This window comes from Pleuronectes platessa, chromosome 18 (genome assembly GCF_947347685.1).
Source record: "Pleuronectes platessa chromosome 18, fPlePla1.1, whole genome shotgun sequence".
NCBI lineage: Eukaryota > Metazoa > Chordata > Actinopteri > Pleuronectiformes > Pleuronectidae > Pleuronectes > Pleuronectes platessa.
This window is the reverse complement of record NC_070643.1, coordinates 1398537-1415641: the sequence shown is the minus strand read 5'-3', so window position 1 is coordinate 1415641 and position 17105 is coordinate 1398537. Positions and strand designations below refer to the sequence as shown.

At 40.3% G+C, this 17105-nt stretch overlaps 1 protein-coding gene across 4 annotated transcripts in view; it reads left to right on the top strand.

The window, feature by feature from the left end:
- The window catches only part of smad10a (SMAD family member 10a), a 33519-nt gene extending 20017 nt beyond the window's left edge, over positions 1–13502 (top strand). For 2 of the 4 annotated variants that reach the window (XM_053446405.1, XM_053446406.1), the window contains exons 6-13: positions 1521–1733; positions 3085–3342; positions 4363–4464; positions 4742–4792; positions 5142–5328; positions 6958–7126; positions 7308–7446; positions 8759–13502. In XM_053446405.1, coding sequence (XP_053302380.1) covers positions 1521–1733; positions 3085–3342; positions 4363–4464; positions 4742–4792; positions 5142–5328; positions 6958–7126; positions 7308–7446; positions 8759–8970 — 1331 coding nt within the window. In that variant the 3' untranslated portion in view covers positions 8971–13502. Of the gene's footprint in view, positions 1–1520; positions 1734–3084; positions 3343–4362; positions 4465–4741; positions 4793–5141; positions 5329–6957; positions 7127–7287; positions 7447–8758 lie in introns of all 4 variants that reach the window. The other 2 variants (XM_053446407.1, XM_053446409.1) reach the window with 2 other exon arrangements.
- The last annotated feature ends 3603 nt before the right edge of the window (positions 13503–17105 follow it).

The window sequence follows — 17105 nt, the reverse complement described above, 5'->3', positions numbered from 1 at the left end:
ACAATCAAAGAAACAAAGGGGAATTCATACAGTCTGTGGTACTGTGAGTGCATCGCTCCAAGTGTGGGGTTTGTTATGCACGACTCTAGCAGGTGACTAAGGTAGATCATTCCCTTCAATGACAATCTTTATGTTTCTTAAAGATACTCTTTAGAGTAGGTTCAGAATGATCAGAAATGCTGCCACCACAGCATTTCAGTGCACCAGGTGAAGTGATATTAACTGTGGTTGACAACAACAGTAATTGATAATTTTTGTTGCAAAAAAGTAAAAGGTCAAATAAAAACTTTATCAAACCACCTATTCAACAAACATGTAGAAAAGGGATATTTTCAACGATTTGGTCCACGGGCTGCAGGCAACATGTTTTACCGACCCACCGCTCGGAAATTACACTAATAGGTAATTGCTCTATTGTTTTATATTATGTTGGTTTCTAATTTATCTGTTGAACTCTTATAAACCTGACTACTGTGTGAGACACCCCACCACTACCACATGTGGTACCTCCAGACAGTGAATCACAGCAGCAGCACAGGAAGGAGAACAGGAGCAAGGGCTGATATCGCCTAGTGTCTTTGTTCTTCTTTCTCTCTAAACTTCACTTATTTAGTTTACTGACATCTTAGATTTGTTTTCAGTGACATAATACAAATAGTAGTGTCTCTGCTGAATATTATTGTTGCTGCTCTAAAAACGGTATTAATAAAATATGATATAATAGGACTTTATAAAGTAATATGTGGCCACTCAGCTGTAGGAGAGAAATGTGTGCAGCGCTCGCTCATGAGGGGCAATTCACCGTGAGTAGATTAGCATTTCTGCTTTCAGTTGTCTAATCCTACTCTCCTTTGGTGTGGTCATGGTCTGTATCTTATATTGTCTCTTCAAGACCTGATGACCACTCAAAATGCTTTACAGTACAGTACAGTTATTCCATTCACACACATTCATACAGAGCATCTATCATACATAACACAGCCTTTAGGGGCAAATTAAGGTTCCGTATCTTACCCAAAGACACTTCGACACTTGGAATGGGGGGGATTGAATTCGTAATTATAGTTGGTCAATCCTATACTTTGTTCGAATTACAGTATAAGAATTCTTTTGAGGAGTTTGAGGAAAAAGGCATGTGGGGCAAGGAGAATTTACAACCTGCTAGAAATAAAAAAACAAGAAAAACATGAATGCATACAAAATGTGCAGAATTTAAAAGAGAATTAACCAAACTTAACTATAAGTAACGAATAGTCCCTTTATCTATTACTTCTATAATGTTGAATGTTATTTACCTGAGTAGCAAGAATGTCCACCAATAATATTTAGAGGCTGGGTGTTTGGATTCAAATTTTTTCCTCATTCTAATGAAAACATGCCTTTATAGTGCATACAATATACATAGTCATTCTATCCAGATATAGATATAACATTAGATTTTGAGCTCATTGAATGTCTGTGCATGCTTGTAAATGTTCATAATAATCTTTTGAAACCTTTCTGACAAAAACGTCCTGCAGCTGCACCAATCGGCCTCATCAAAGAAGAATACATCCATGACTGTATACAGATAGACCTTCCACCTGGCATGCCTCTGTCTGACCATCAAACAGCCTTGAAGCTGCCTCCGCCCGACCACTATGGTCAACCCCTGCCTCCCCAGCAGCTGTCGTCTGAGCCTCATGGACCCCCACCTGTCAGCAGATACACTAACCTGCCTGTTTCCCCCAAAGGTCAGCTCCTCATTTACATCTTACATCTATCATGGACGTTATGTTTTCATCTGCGTTTGTTTGATACTTTACACCAGAGGTCTTCAACAGGGGGTCCGCGAACCCTAGGCGGTCAGCGGAGGTACTGCAGGGGGTTCGCGGAATTTTTGGTTGATTAGACAATTTTGTATATATTTTTTTTATATTTTTAAGACTAAATGCGTGCAATTTGGTGCAGTTTAAATTAAATTTAGCGGATAGTTGGGTTAATTGAATTGCTAAATTCTTGAGACTGTGAGACAGACAGACAGACTGACGGAACAAAACATTTGTTGTACAGTGCACTCCAAAGACTTGTCAGACATGTCGTTCGAGATTTTTATCTCTGTCTTCTACGCGTGTGCCTCCGCTTTGTCATCCAGAGACATGTTTTTGTTTTTATGCCTACGCAGTGGCCAGAGCCATTATGTTTTCGGGTTGTACGTACGTCCCTCCCATTCTCGTGAATGCCATATCTCAAGAATGCCTCAAGGGAATTTCTTCAAATTATAATCAAATATTCACTTGGAATCAACTGAATCGATTTTGGTGGTCGAGGGTCAAGGTTACGGTGGCCTCAGAGCAAATTGTTTGTCTTGTGAATGCGATATGTCCAGAGTGCCTTGAGGGAATTCTTTCACATTTAAAAAAAAAAAACTCACTTGAACTTGGATTAAATTCTGGTAGCCAAAGGTCAAGGTCACGATTACACCATATATGTTTATTTTCTTTCCTGAAAAAGATCAGCTTTAGGGAATTTCTTCAAATTTGGTACAAACAATCACTCGGACTTAAAGATGAAGGGATCATATTTTGGTGCCTCGAGGTCAATGGTCAAGGTCACAGTGACCTCACGTTCCTGTGAATGTGATTTATCAGGATTATCTTAAGGGAATTCCATTACATCTGGCACAATTGACTTTGACTCATGGATGACCTGATTAGTATTTGATGGTCAAAGGTCACCGGCACCTCTCAAACACTTGTTTTGCCTTGTCAACATCTCAAGGGAATTCTCTCAAATTTGGCACACATGTTCACTTTAACTAACTGATTAGATATCAGTGGTAAAGGGTCATATTTTTGGCCTCTTGATTGGGATATCTCAACACTGACTTGAGGAAATGTCTTTAACTTTCGATAAGTCACTTGGACTCAACATTTCAGTGGTCAACGGTGAAGGTCACACTCACCTTATATGAATCTGGAACAAAAATGTATGTTCACAAATACACCTCCTTGGGCGATCTCTGGAGTTCAGTGCATGTCTGAAAGCAGCAAACACCTCATATAGTTAAGTCTGGCCTGATGTGTTCAACTGTTGTCTTTCCAGTGACCTGCTCTGGTTCCATGCTGCCACTACAGGGCGGTCACAGTGATGGCCGTCTCCAAACTGCATCCCCACAGGCTCAAGTCATGACCCCAGCACCACGACCTCCGACTCCTACCCAACCCCTACCTCAGCAGCAGGCTGCCCAGCAACCCTCACAGCCCCCCCATAACCAACAACCCTCCCTACCTACTTCTCACTCACATGGAAAGAACGGATACAGCAGCAGTAAACACTCTCAGAGCCAGGCTGTCTTCCACAGTAAGTTAACAAATACACAAACACACACGCACACACACACATATATATGTGTGAGTATATATATATATATATATATATATTAGTGGTGCACGATGTATCGGCCGTAAATCAGTAGCGGCCGATATTCGCCTTGTTTACTGCCATCGGCGCATCGGTAATAAACTTGACTTTCACGCGATGTTCATTGGTATTATGTCCCCGCCTCACAGACGACACGGAACTTCTTCTCTTATTTGTAACTTTATTAAAGTCAACACAAACATGTCACACTCCTTGCTCCTTCTCCGACACTCCTCACATCAACAACCGTCTTCGACACTTCCTTCCTCACCACTGACCCCCAACAAACCAGCCAATGAGAACCTGTCATCCCACACAACCCCACCCCATTGGTCTAGAACTGTCACATGCCCCACCCCGATCTGTTCACTGACCCTCAGGACATCTCAATACTCCTTTAACACGTTGTCTTAACTGAACATAAGTCATAACAAACATAAGCATAAACCCAGTCCTCAAATCAGGTCAATCTGAGAAGGGCTGCATTAGACAGGGTAAAAAGGGTGCTGTTTTAAATGATCCTTGTGGTATTTTGACCAAAATATATTAAAGACATTTCATTAGACCCCAAGTAACCATATCAACTTGTGGTTAAATGGGCATAATAGGTCTCCTTTAAATAAAGTTTAGTTAAACTTAAGATTGTTTTATAAATCTGATAGAATTTGTGCTCATTAAAAGATAAGAGTGATAAAGGGCTGAAATAATTTTAAATAGTGCTTTTTAAAAGATGATTTAATTATTTTCCTGGCACAAAAAGGTGAATGAATAACATCAAAAACAAAATAAACAAATATTGGTATCAGCTATCGGCTAGATTGTTGTTTTAAACATCGGTATCGGCCAAGAATTTCCATATCGGTGCATCCCTAATATTTATATGTATATTCAAAGATCATTGTAAACTGTTGTATTGTACATTGCTTAACACTCATCATTCATTATTTCTCTGTAATCTAGCCGTTTGGACAGGCAGCAGCACAGCCTCCTACACTCCCATAGGACCGCCACAGAATGGGCGTAATCTCCAACAACCTCCCCTCCATCACCCAAACCATCACTGTAAGATGTACATTAAGGGCAGAGGACTTCACACCTTGTTAAAGCCCTATGAGACAAATTGTGATTTGTGAATATGGTTTATACAAATAAAATTTGATTGATTGATTGATTTAATTCTGGGAAATGTCCTGACAAAGCAATTATGTTCACACTGTTTCTTTTTATGCTGACAACATTGGCTGTAACTATACCAACATTGTAGATCTGCTTCGGTACCTTACCTTATTTTGCATATATTACTGTTTCTAACTGATGTACACATTTCTCTATTTTTCAGGGTCTCAGCATCACACCTCAAACTCTTTCGCCCCTGTGGCCAATCATCCAGGTTAGAGATCATTTTGCTGAATATTAAATGATAATGTTTATTCTGATTTAATTTAGTATTTTTACTCTTTGAGCTGGCGGGAAATCAAAGCCTTATTGGTGTGTGTGTGTATTCACAAACTCAACAACACATGATTGGAGTTTTACCAACGTTTGGTGAGATTGTTACTTGGGAGGGTATTATCAGATTTAGATTGACTTTTGTGGTGAGCTGTCAAAGTTCAAGACCCAAAGGATATGATCCAAAAAAACATTTTTACAGGATAGTTTTTTGGCTTCGATTGTGGAGGGTACGCACGTCTTAGTCTATAGATGTCTGTCACACACTCTGTTTAATCTTTTTATCACAGCAGGACCAGAGTTTTGGTGCTCTATCTCCTACTTTGAAATGGACGTTCAGGTGGGAGAGATGTTTAAGGTGCCCTCCAGCTGCCCTGTTGTGACAGTGGATGGTTATGTTGACCCGTCGGGAGGCGATCGCTTCTGCCTCGGCCAGCTGAGTAACGTTCACCGCACAGATGCCAGTGAGAGAGCTAGGTGGGTGAAGACAAACACTCATCTGCTGTGTCTCTTGAAAGACCCCCTTTAAAAAATTCAAGTTCTTAACATTGTGTACATGCATATATGGCGCATATCATATCAGCGAAACAAGAGGCCACTATCATGGCTGGGCACTACCACCTTAACTGAAGTGAACCAATGACAGTCAGGGTTTCGTAGGTCAGATACATAAGGAGCCATCCCATCAACGTAGAGCCAGGTGTTGCTTATTGTGATGGAAGTTTTTTGGAACTTTTCTGGAAGCTGGTGAAATGAGAACTGAGGCAGCAGCTAATTTCTTACCCAAAAGGGTTTATTGCAAGCTTGATGTCGACAGAGACCCAGGATGAAACAATAGCAGTATTAACAGAGTAACATAAGGCAATTGTCAACACCCCCAAGTCTGAAGATGTCTCATAAAGCTTTCCAATTTATCTCCCTCGCCTTACGTCACCCATTCCAACAGCACATCCAGGAAAGCCTGCATACCTAAATCACATTTTTTCCTTACGTCTAGCCGCTAGTGGAATACGCAAAATAATTGGAGTTGGTGCCTCTCTGTCTGGGGCACTTGAATTTGGTGAAAAAGTACTTCAACGTAGACACTACAATGTACTGCTAGTTGGCCCTTTATCTATAACCTGACCTTGGGTACTGCTTGGAGAGAAGGGAGTATGTGTGGAATGAGACAGGCTCTACTCTCCTCATGGTGTACAGATGTAATGTATAAGGATGGTCAAAAATTCTCTCACAATCATAATCAGTATTTTACAAGCTAAATTAGCTAAGATGGCTGTGATCAGGAGGACATAAGAAGAACAAAATAACAATAATAGATATGACGACAAAGTCGTCATATCAGACATGCACTAGTCTCTGCAGATACTCCATAATTTCATTCCATGTGTTGTGCAAGTGAGAAAGGCAGACTGTGGTTCAACTTGGTAGCCAATTATCTAAATTTTACCCGCAGGTCATGTCTGAAAATGTTTTTATTGATGTACAATCAATGACATCATGGTCAAAAAAATTTATTTGATATTAGATCAGATGGTCTGTATTTACAATATATAGTGCTCATTAGGAGAAACCCATCAGGAGGACACAAACACAGAGGAACCTGAAATGGTTATCGGACAATTTATGTTTTGTTTAATTTATGTTTGGTGTCCTAATGCTGGAAAGTGAGTGGTTCGTCTCTGGCTGCTTTTGGAGGACACCGGTGGCATCGTCAATTGCCACAAGGAGCTATGTTTATTCTGCAAATTATTGGCTTCGGCAAGGCTTTCACATTCATCTTTCAGAATATGATTTTTAAAACTGCTGTTTTAGAGGTTTAAAATCAATAGTTTGATTGAAACCTTAGAGGCTTAATTTATTTAATTTTGGAAGTTGAATCTAAAGGAGGAAATATCTAGATAATAACAGAGCGGAGGGAAGCTTTTGTTGTGCCTCAGGTGCAAAGTTCTTTATTTGACTCTGTAGACTCTTGTAACCCCTGCTCACATTGTCACACTAAACCTTCTCAAGCTGTGTGACTTCTAAAAAAAAATCCCAACTGAAATAATAAGAACATTTAAAATACATGAAGGATATCACCTGTGCTGATGTCTTTCTGTGTTATAGGTTACACATAGGTAAAGGCGTGCAGCTGGAGTGTCGTGGTGAGGGGGATGTGTGGATGCGCTGTATGAGCGACCACGCTGTGTTTGTGCAGAGCTACTACCTTGACAGAGAGGCAGGCCGAGCACCAGGTGATGCGGTGCATAAAATCTACCCTGGAGCCTATATCAAGGTCTGAATTCAGCTCCCTCACTCACTCACTCACTTACACACACACAGAATTAATGATTATTATTGGCTAACAATTTGAGAATGAATGAATGTATCAACCATGTTTTGAAGAACAAATGGTACTACCCTCTCCAGATGGCCTATTCTGGTGTTGTAATGCAGGCTGCGTGTGTGTTGGTCAGGTGTTTGACCTGCGACAGTGCCACAGACAGATGCAGCAGCAGGCAGCCACGGCTCAGGCTGCAGCTGCTGCACAGGCAGCTGCTGTGGCTGGAAACATTCCTGGTCCAGGCAGTGTTGGAGGCATTGCACCTGCAGTTAGTAAGTGTTGTTAAAACTTTATTTGATAATGACATACATAAATGGAAGCCTGATTGAAATACAGAATTGTACAATGAATGGCACAACATTAGTAACCAGAATATAAAAAGCCAGTAATATGATAATAGTTGTCTGTACTGTATTATTTCTAGATTTTGCTTCTCAGTTTATTTACAAGCTGTAAATGGTAAATTATCTATATTTGTGCTTTTCTAGTCTTGATGATCACTCAAAGCGCTTTACAGTACAGTTTTTGCTATCTACTCATTCACACATTCATACAGTTCATCTATGTGCAGCACTTTTTCTATGGGAACGACACAGGGTTCCAATTCGGGGTTCAGTATCTTGCCCAAGACACTTCGGCATGCGGAATGGGGAAGGCTTGGATCAAATATGCGACCTTCTGGTTAAGAGGATAACCCACTCTGAGTCAAAGCCGCCCCATGCTGAGGAAGGTTGAGGCAGCTTGTGAGAAGAGCCTGTAGATGCAACTTAGGGATGAACTAAGTTATCCAGCTCCTGAGTTTTCGGGTTTAAAGAAATCTCACTATTTTTATTTACAGAAAATGTTCTTGAAAAGACTAAAGCATATATGACTTTGTATATGATTGTGTGAATGAATGCAACTCAAACACATTGATCGATTAGACTGGAAAAGCACTGTATAAATACAGTATTTACCATTTACACATCATCTGACAGGAAACTGCAGCAAAAGACAGACAGAGCTCTTTGTGGTAAAGATAACTATATAACTATTTTGTAGATTTTTTAAGTTCACTGTTGATGTTGGAAATGGTAGTTTGAACTTTTATTGACCATTTTTTATCTAATATAATAACATTTATCATTATGCATCAGGTCCCTAACAGGGACATTATAGCTGATTATTGTGTTTTTCTTTTGGTACACTAACATTGTCTTAAAAATTATACTCAACATAATGCACTATTTGCTTGATGTTGAAGAATTTGTGACATCACTGTGCTCTAATAAGAACACTCAACACTGCAAATGTCGTCAGAGGCACAGTGCTGTGTATCACTGAAACATACAATAGGGTTAGGATTTTCATTAGTGAGATAGGCCTCCAACAAATTCAATAAACAGCAACAAAAAGCTCTTTATCTGTGAAATATCTGATATCATGTAAGTTCCTCAGGTGTTAAGTGTGTGTGTGCTGTTCCACCACCACTAAACTGTGACATAATATGCGTGTACATGTGCTCTTTAGTTAATGGTAACTGAGCTTCAACTCTCTGTATGACTGACCATAAACTCCACCACACATGGTGTTATGTGATTATAGGTCTGTCTGCAGCAGCGGGGATCGGTGTGGATGATCTCAGGCGACTGTGTATCCTGCGACTCAGCTTTGTGAAAGGCTGGGGGCCTGACTACCCTCGCCAGAGCATCAAACACACCCCCTGCTGGGTGGAAGTCCACCTGCACCGTGCTCTGCAACTTCTGGATGAGGTGTTGCACACTATGCCATTGGCAGACCCAGGGCCTGCTAACTAAAGACCAAGACAGCATTCAAATTCCAATCAGGATTCTCTGAATGTGTGCACACAGACACACTATTGGATTCTTTTCTTCAAGCCAAATATGCTATATGTCTTGATACACACAAGTTATTTAATCAGAAACACACAGAAGACAAAAATGACCAACAACACATTATGCTTGTAACAATCAATGCACACATCATTCATGCTGTCTCACAGACATACACACACATGCACAAACACACTGAAACCAAATGGTCTGTAGCTGCAACTCAGACATACAAGTGTGATATCTTTGGGATTTTTCTAATGCTTTACTCTACAATCTAAAGTCAAGTGCAAATTAGTTAGATCTGTGAAGGTTAAGATTTTGAGTTTGTCTTCTGACCAGTGTGTCTCTGTACTGAAGACAGTGCACTGTACAAATGCAGGGATGCGTTTCAGTAATCCAGTTTTCCAATATGCATTTTGGATTTCTACTAATTGTAGGAGTGTTCTGCACATGCACTCATGGAATAGATAAACATTATGATATTATGTATTCCAGGAGGCGTCAACACTCCAGGACAGATAAATGCATACCTCTGCAAAAGAAAAAGTCTAAGTGATCCAAACAGTGTTTCAATTATCTTCATGTCTTACTAACAGCAGAAGTGATCTAGAAGTATGTCTTAGGAAGCCAGTGTTAAGTCAACTGTGTGCTTGTACTGCGCTCTTCACTATGTCCATCTCAACTCAAAATGTTAGCCCTCTTATTATGCTCAGCTCAGACTATATTATTTTTGTACCAAAAGTCTAAAAAGCCAAAAATATTTAGCTTTAAAGTAGTGTTGTTGTTTTCCAGTGCTACCCTGTATGTAACCAAATGCTTGGTAGAAATCACCAAAGCCAGAATACCTCATTACTACAGTGCAAAGTCACAGTTCAGTTTTCCGCTCTGTTCAACATTGACAGACTGAGCTCAGGTCTGCAGTCAGTCTGAGAGGGTATGTGAGGTCAGACACTGACTGTAATTTGTGAATAGGTAACTCTAAAGATTGACAGCGGAGTGGACTTGTCAAAGAAGTTTCTGGGTACTTCTGGTACAGACTCGAGCCTGTGCATGTGACACCAGTGCCTTTCTGTTCTCTGGTCTGATCTGTTTGGATCATCTCCTGCAGACATGTCACTAGCAGTTCATCTTAAAAGGGAATTCCACTATTTTTCAACCTAGGCCCTTTGTTGATAAATGTGGGTTTGTAAATGAATGGTACTTAAAAAATAAAATTGGAAAAAGTCCAGTAGTGTGCCTCCACCTGCAGCCACAACTTGATATTGGCTACAATCTAAACTTGTGGTGCAACTGCGACAGTCCATACATTTTCACAAATAAAATGCTCAAATTGTTGAGTCTAGCAACATTACACTGCCGCTTGACCCTTGGCAAATACCCAGAAGTAATGAGATTAAATGAAAATTCTAGTTAAATGTCATGAGGTGATGTACACTTTGAAGGGCACATTGACTCTCCTGAGGTTGACACCAGACCTGACAGTTTAATCAATGTCAAAATATCTCATCCATACTGTACCATAGTGGCAACATGGACTGTTGATCTAGATCCAGAGGTGAAGAAATGATTAGTTAGATGACTCATGTAGTTTGGATCTGTCAGGAAACTGAGACATTAATCATCCAATGCCGCTGCATTGCAAGGACCAGCCATTAACACATGCATATTTGTGATTTGTGCCTTTTGTTGTCGTAGATGCACCAACACTGGATTGTAAGAAGATTGATGTTGCACATTGTGATTTGGTTTTCAGCTGTTCAGAATCTATGATGATATTCTGTACTCCCCTCAGGTGTCTGTAGCTCATCAAACTGGTTTTACCTGAGTAGTTTTGTTAATTGCCTTAGTCTTTAGTGAGTGTAGAGATATGATATGGCTCTATCTTAATCTTAGCATTAACGCCACAACTAGATGTCATGTTTATCTGCTCTCCTCTGCCCATATTCAGGGATAATGGTCAAGCAGGCTTGCTCACATAAGGAGCAAATTTACCGTCATCGTAATCTTCATTGTCCTGATCTCTCTATAATCAATTCACCAGTTCAGTTTGTGCATCACATTGATTTGAATGACCAATGTCAGCAACTTTATCATACCACTGCAGATTTAAATTCTGTTTATGAAAATGACCTGGTTTGAAAATCCACCCTGAGTGATCTGATCAGTGGTCAGCCCTAAATACATGTATGAATGCACCCAAATGCTTCCTCAATGGGTCCTGAGATCCAATCAGTCAGATCACATTCAGAGCCTTTTATTGCTGTATGAACACAAATGTATTCAAGGCCACATATGAAGGATGAATATGATTGTATTGTTATGCTTCTCAGAGCTAATACATTGATATGTGTTTTGGGCCACAGCCACAGTATGAACACTGATTATCATGAAATTATGTTTTTTTCTAAAATAGGAAAAATCTCAGTAGATATAGGCACTGCATCGATTCGTTCAGCCTCTCCCAACTCTCTCTCATCATCATCAGAATCAGAATCAGAATATATTTGATAGGTTTAGACCTACCTGGAATTTTATTTGGTATCAGACAAATCTGTATACTCGGACAGGGTTAAATCATTATTTATAGGATGCATTTTAATACCAGGTGTGAACAGACAAACTCGAAGTTGTAGATGTGTGATTGGATCCGGCCTAAAATGAATTAGCAGTTTTAAGAGAAGGAGTTGCAAATCCCAGCTTTTTGTAGGAGAGCTCCTCTGCTTTTTCCCTGTGATCTGCGGGACTGATCGTGCTGCTGTCTCAGGTCTAAGGGAAATAGGAAAGGCTTAATGAGACCCACACGTACACGTATTCATAGATTAATGGGCACTTCATTCTACATATAGGTTGGATTAATTGCTTGCCTGTAAACAGAGGTCCCATTTTTGCATATTCAGCTGAGCTGTTGTGCACTGACTGAAGACTATATTACATTAGCATCAATACTCACATGATATATGTATTGTCCTGTCTGTGGTTTGCGTCCTGCTCCCCACCAAGCAGGATTGCATGTGTTTCTGCAGGGGAGGGTTTCCCTTTAGGTTTTTACACACCTTACACTGGTCTTTTTATCCTCTCAAAAAGTACCTTTTCCCTTAAATCTTTGCATCATGAGCCAAAGGCTGCTCTGGGTCAGTGGGATCCTGGTCCACTGCCTCCTTAGATAAGGCTCTAATATCCTCAGCAGGACTTCAGACATCCCAAAATATTATCCTGAACTGAGGCTATGGTCAAGCTTCAGCTCTTGTATGAAGCAGTAAAGTGGTAAATCTCAATTTCCTTCGTGGAGTGAGGAGGAGGACAAGATCTCGATCATTGGATGGCTATGAAGTATGAGGTTGTGCAAATCTATTTTAAAGAGTTGCAGATTTGGATCAATAGATGAATAGAAGTGATAAAAAGCACTTGTAGGGGAGAATTTAGCATTTTCTTTATTCATCACATCCTTGGTGTCTGAAGACCTTTACAAAAACAAAAGCTGGTCCTGGCTGGAGCACATCTGGAAATGTTCTAGAATATGTTTCAATCAATCAATCAAGCAACTATTCATAAATCACAATTGGTCTCATGGTGCTTAGCCCTGAGAGTGAGGAATAACTATCCCAAAAACCAAAGGAATTTTTAACTCTTCAGTCAATGACTGACCTTTTTTCTTCCTTAACAATTATGTTTTCATCAGTCGATTGAGTTTGCTTATAGGCAGACAAATAAAATATAGAAGTAATCCAAAGGTCAGAAAAGCACTAGTAGGTGAAGCATTTATGTGCAGGTTACTGTAGGTTATCGTCATGGCATTCACTAAGTCAGGACTAAACTTTAAGGCTCAAGTTCTGAAAGTGACTTGTTTCTCCAGCCTTGTATGTAAGCACAGTCATGATGACTGTAAGAGGGACCACAGCTTTCTTGATCACAACCTTTATATCTGCTCTCAGCAGCTATGCTAGTTCTACAGCACCACATCCTCACCCGAGACTGTAGATGCCCTAACCATTACACAGAGCTTGTCTATTAAGTGTGAAGTGTGTTCGTGCATAAACTGAAGCTGTTTCTCTTAGTGTTTATGTCATGCATTTGATTTGCTTGGGAGAAGATGAATGTTTAAAACAGAAGGCACAGAGAAATGCATCAGCTTTAGAAATCGGTTTGGGTTAAATATTCTAATATGTAATTCATGCATTTTTTTTATCTAAGTATAAATGTTCTGGAAACATTGTGAAACATTTCTGGATTTCATCCCAAACCAAAACCAATGATGATGCATTTATCATTCCAGACAAATTTTTAATTTGAGACGATTGGATCAACACACACCATACCATTTAAGTGACATTACATGGGTTTATCTGGACACCTAAAAAGGACTGACAAATAGGTAGTAAAGAACTGAATTTGGCTATATTACAATATTGTTATTATTTTGGAGTTATTTCGTTGTGAACACGTGCTGCTCTTGTAATGTTGACTGGATACTAAAGTAAAATATTCAAACATCATTGTCTCATTTATACAGAATGAAAATGTATTGCGTCAGTAATGTCATGTCAGAGAAGATGGTTAATGGTAAATTGTCTGTACAGTAGTGCTGGTCTTGCTGACCACTCAAAGAACTTTACAGTACAGGTTATTGCCATTCACACACACTAATTTATACAGTGCATCTATGGGCAGCACTTTTTCTATGAGGGCTAATTCAAGGTGATTGACAATGATTCAGAAAAAGGTGGATACTCTGATGCTCTGATTCAAAAGAGACCATGTTATCTGGACCTACAGTGTCTAGTTTTAAAGAAGACCAAAACCATAACCCACGGGTAGTACTGATGATAGCAGTCAAGTGGGGAAGCGGAATGTGACATTTTGAACACTGATACCTTGATACTGTAGATCCACCCTGATGTAGGATCAGCATTCAACACACAATCGCACTTACCCAGAGGTGAACACAATTCGCAGTTACGTTACATTACATGTCATTTGTCGGACGATTTTATCCAAAACGACTTACAATTAGTGCATTCGACATCTATGAGGGCCAATTGAGGGGTTCAGTTTCTTGCCCAGGGACACTTCGGCATGCAGATGGGGAAGACTGAGGATCGAACCACTGAACTTCTGGTTGTAGAACAAACACCCTCCCCCTCAGGCCAGCTGGCCCCAGTTAGATACAGGACACAAATAACAACACCCCGCTTTAACTGTTTGGAGACCAAGGTACACTATCGTTAAAAAATTTGGGGTCACTTAGAAATTTCCTTATTTTTCAAAGAAAAGCATTGTTTCTTTCAATGAAAATAACATTAAATTAATCAGAAATACACTCTATACATTGTTGATGTGGTTAATGATTATTCTAGGTGGAAACGTCTGGTTTTTAATGAAATATCTACATAGGTGTGTAGAGGCCCATTTCCAGCAACTCTCACTCCAGTGTTCTAATGGTACATTGTGTTTGCTAATCACCTTAGAAGACTAATTGATGATTAGAAAACCCTTGAAAAACCATTGAGCAATTATGTTTGCACAGCTGAAAACTGTTTAGCTGCTGAGAGAAGCTATAAAACTGGCCTTCCTTTGACCTAGTTGAGTATCTGGAGCATCACATTTGTGGGTTCGATTAAACTCTCAAAATGGCCAGAAAAAGAGAACTTTCATGTGAAACTCGCCCGTCTATTCTTGTTCTTAGAAATGAAGGTTATTCAATGCGAGAAATTGCGAAGAAACTGAAATTTGTTTAAAACGGTGTGTACTACTCCCTTCAGAGAACAGCACAAACGGACTCTAACCAGAGTAGAAAGAGAAGTGGGAGGCCCCGGTGCACAACTCAGCAAGAAGACAAGTATATTAGAGTCTTTAGCTTGAGAAATTGAGACCTCACAGGTCCTCAACTGGCAGCTTCTTTAAATGGTACCCGCAAAACGGCAGTGTCAACGTCTACAGTGAAGAGGCGACTCCGGGATGCTGGCCTTCTAGGCAGAATGGCAAAGAATAAGCCATATCTGAGACTGGCCAATAAAAAGAAAAGATTGATGTGGCTAAAAGAACACAGACATTGGACAGAGGAAGATTGGAAAAAGTGTTATGGACAGATGAATCAAAGTTTGAGGTGTTTGGATCACACAGAAGAACATTTGTGAGACGCAGAACAGGTGAAAAGATGCTGGAAGAGTGCCTGACGCCATCTGTCAAGCATGGTGGAGGTAATGTGATGGTCTGTGGCTGCTTTGGTGCTGGTAAAGTGGGAGATTTGTACAAGGTAAAAGGGATTTAAAAAAAGGAAGGCTATTACTCCATTTTGCAACGCCATGCCATACCCTGTGAACAGCGCTTGATTGGAGCCAATTTCCTCCTACAACAGGACAATGACCCAAAGCATACAGTGCCTTGCATAAGTATTCTACCCCCTTGGACTTTTTCCCATTATATACTGTTACTAACTTGAATTCAAATAGACTTAAATAAACTTTTTCCCGTTTGATCAACAAAACATGCATAGTACTACTTTTATTGTGACACAAACAATAATGAGAACAAAAAAGTTGACATCTGTTGGGTGCATAAGTATTCACCCCCCTGTGTCACTACTTGGTAGAACCCCCTTTCGCTGCAATTACAGCTGCAAGTCTTTTGGGGTATGTCTCTACCAGCTTTGCACATCTAGAGATGGAAAGGTTTGTCCATTCTTCTTGGCAAAAAAAGATGAAGCTCAGTCAGATTGGATGGAGACCGTCTGTGAACCGCAATCTTCAAGTCTTGCCATAGATTCTCTATTGGATTGAGGTCTGGGCTTTGACTGGGCCATTTTAAGACATTCACATTCTTTAATCCAAACCATTCCTTTGTAGCTCTGGCTGTATGTTTAGGGTCATTGTCCTGCTGGAAGATGAACCTCCGCCCCAGTCTCAAGTCTTTTGCAGACTGCATCAGATTTTCTTCAAGGATTTCCCTGTATTTGGCTCCATCCATCTTTCCCTCTATTCTGACCAGTTTCCCTGTACCTGCTGAAGAGAAGCATCCCCACAGCATGATGCTACCACCACCATGTTTCACTGTTGGGATGGTGTGCTCAGGGTGATGGGCAGTGTTGGGTTTTCGCCACACATAGCGTTTTGCATTGAGGCCAAAAAGTTCAATTTTGGTCTCATCTGACCAGAGCACCTTCTTCCACATGTTTGCTGTGTCTCCCACATGGCTTCTGGCAAACTCCAAACGGGATTTTTTATGGATCCCTTTCAACAATGGCTTTCTTCTTGCCACTCTTCCATAAAGGCCAGATTTGTGGAGTAGACGACTAATAGTTGTCCTGTGGACAGATTCTCCCACCTCAGCTGTGGATCTCTGCAACTCCTCCAGAGTAACCATGGGCCTCCTGGTTGCTTCTCTGATTAATTTTCTTCTTGTCCGACTCTTCAGTTTGGGTGGACGGCCTCCTCTTGGTAGGTTTGCGGTTGTGCCATATTCTTTCCATTTTCTTATGATGGATTTTATGGTGCTCAGAGAGATGTTCAAAGCTCTGGATATTTTTTTATAACCTAACCCTGCTTCATATTTCTCCACAACTTTATCCCTGACCTGTTTGGTGAGCTCCTTGGTCTTCATGATGCTGTTTGTTCAGTAATGATCTCCAACAAACTCTGAGTCCGTCACAGAACAGGTGTATTTATACTGAGATTAAATTGCAGACAGGTGGACCCTATTTACTAATTATGTGACTTGCAAATGTGACTTGTGAATGCAATTGGTCGCACCAGATCTTTGTTAGGGGTTTCACAGTAAAGGGGGTGAATACATATGCACTCAACACTTTTCAGATTTTTATTTGTAAATAATTGTGAAATCCATGTAATATTTCCCCCCACTTCCAAATGATGCACTATTTTGTGTTGGTCCATTACATAAACTCGCGATGAAATAAATTTTAATCTGTGGTTATACCATGACAAAATGTAGAAAAGTCCAAAGGGGGTGAATACTTATGCAAGGCACTGTACCTCCAAATTATGCAAGACCAATTTGGAGAAGAAGCAGGCAGCTGGAAAGCTGTCTGTAATGGTGTGGTCAGCGCAGTCACCAGATCTCAACCCCATTGAGCTGTTGTG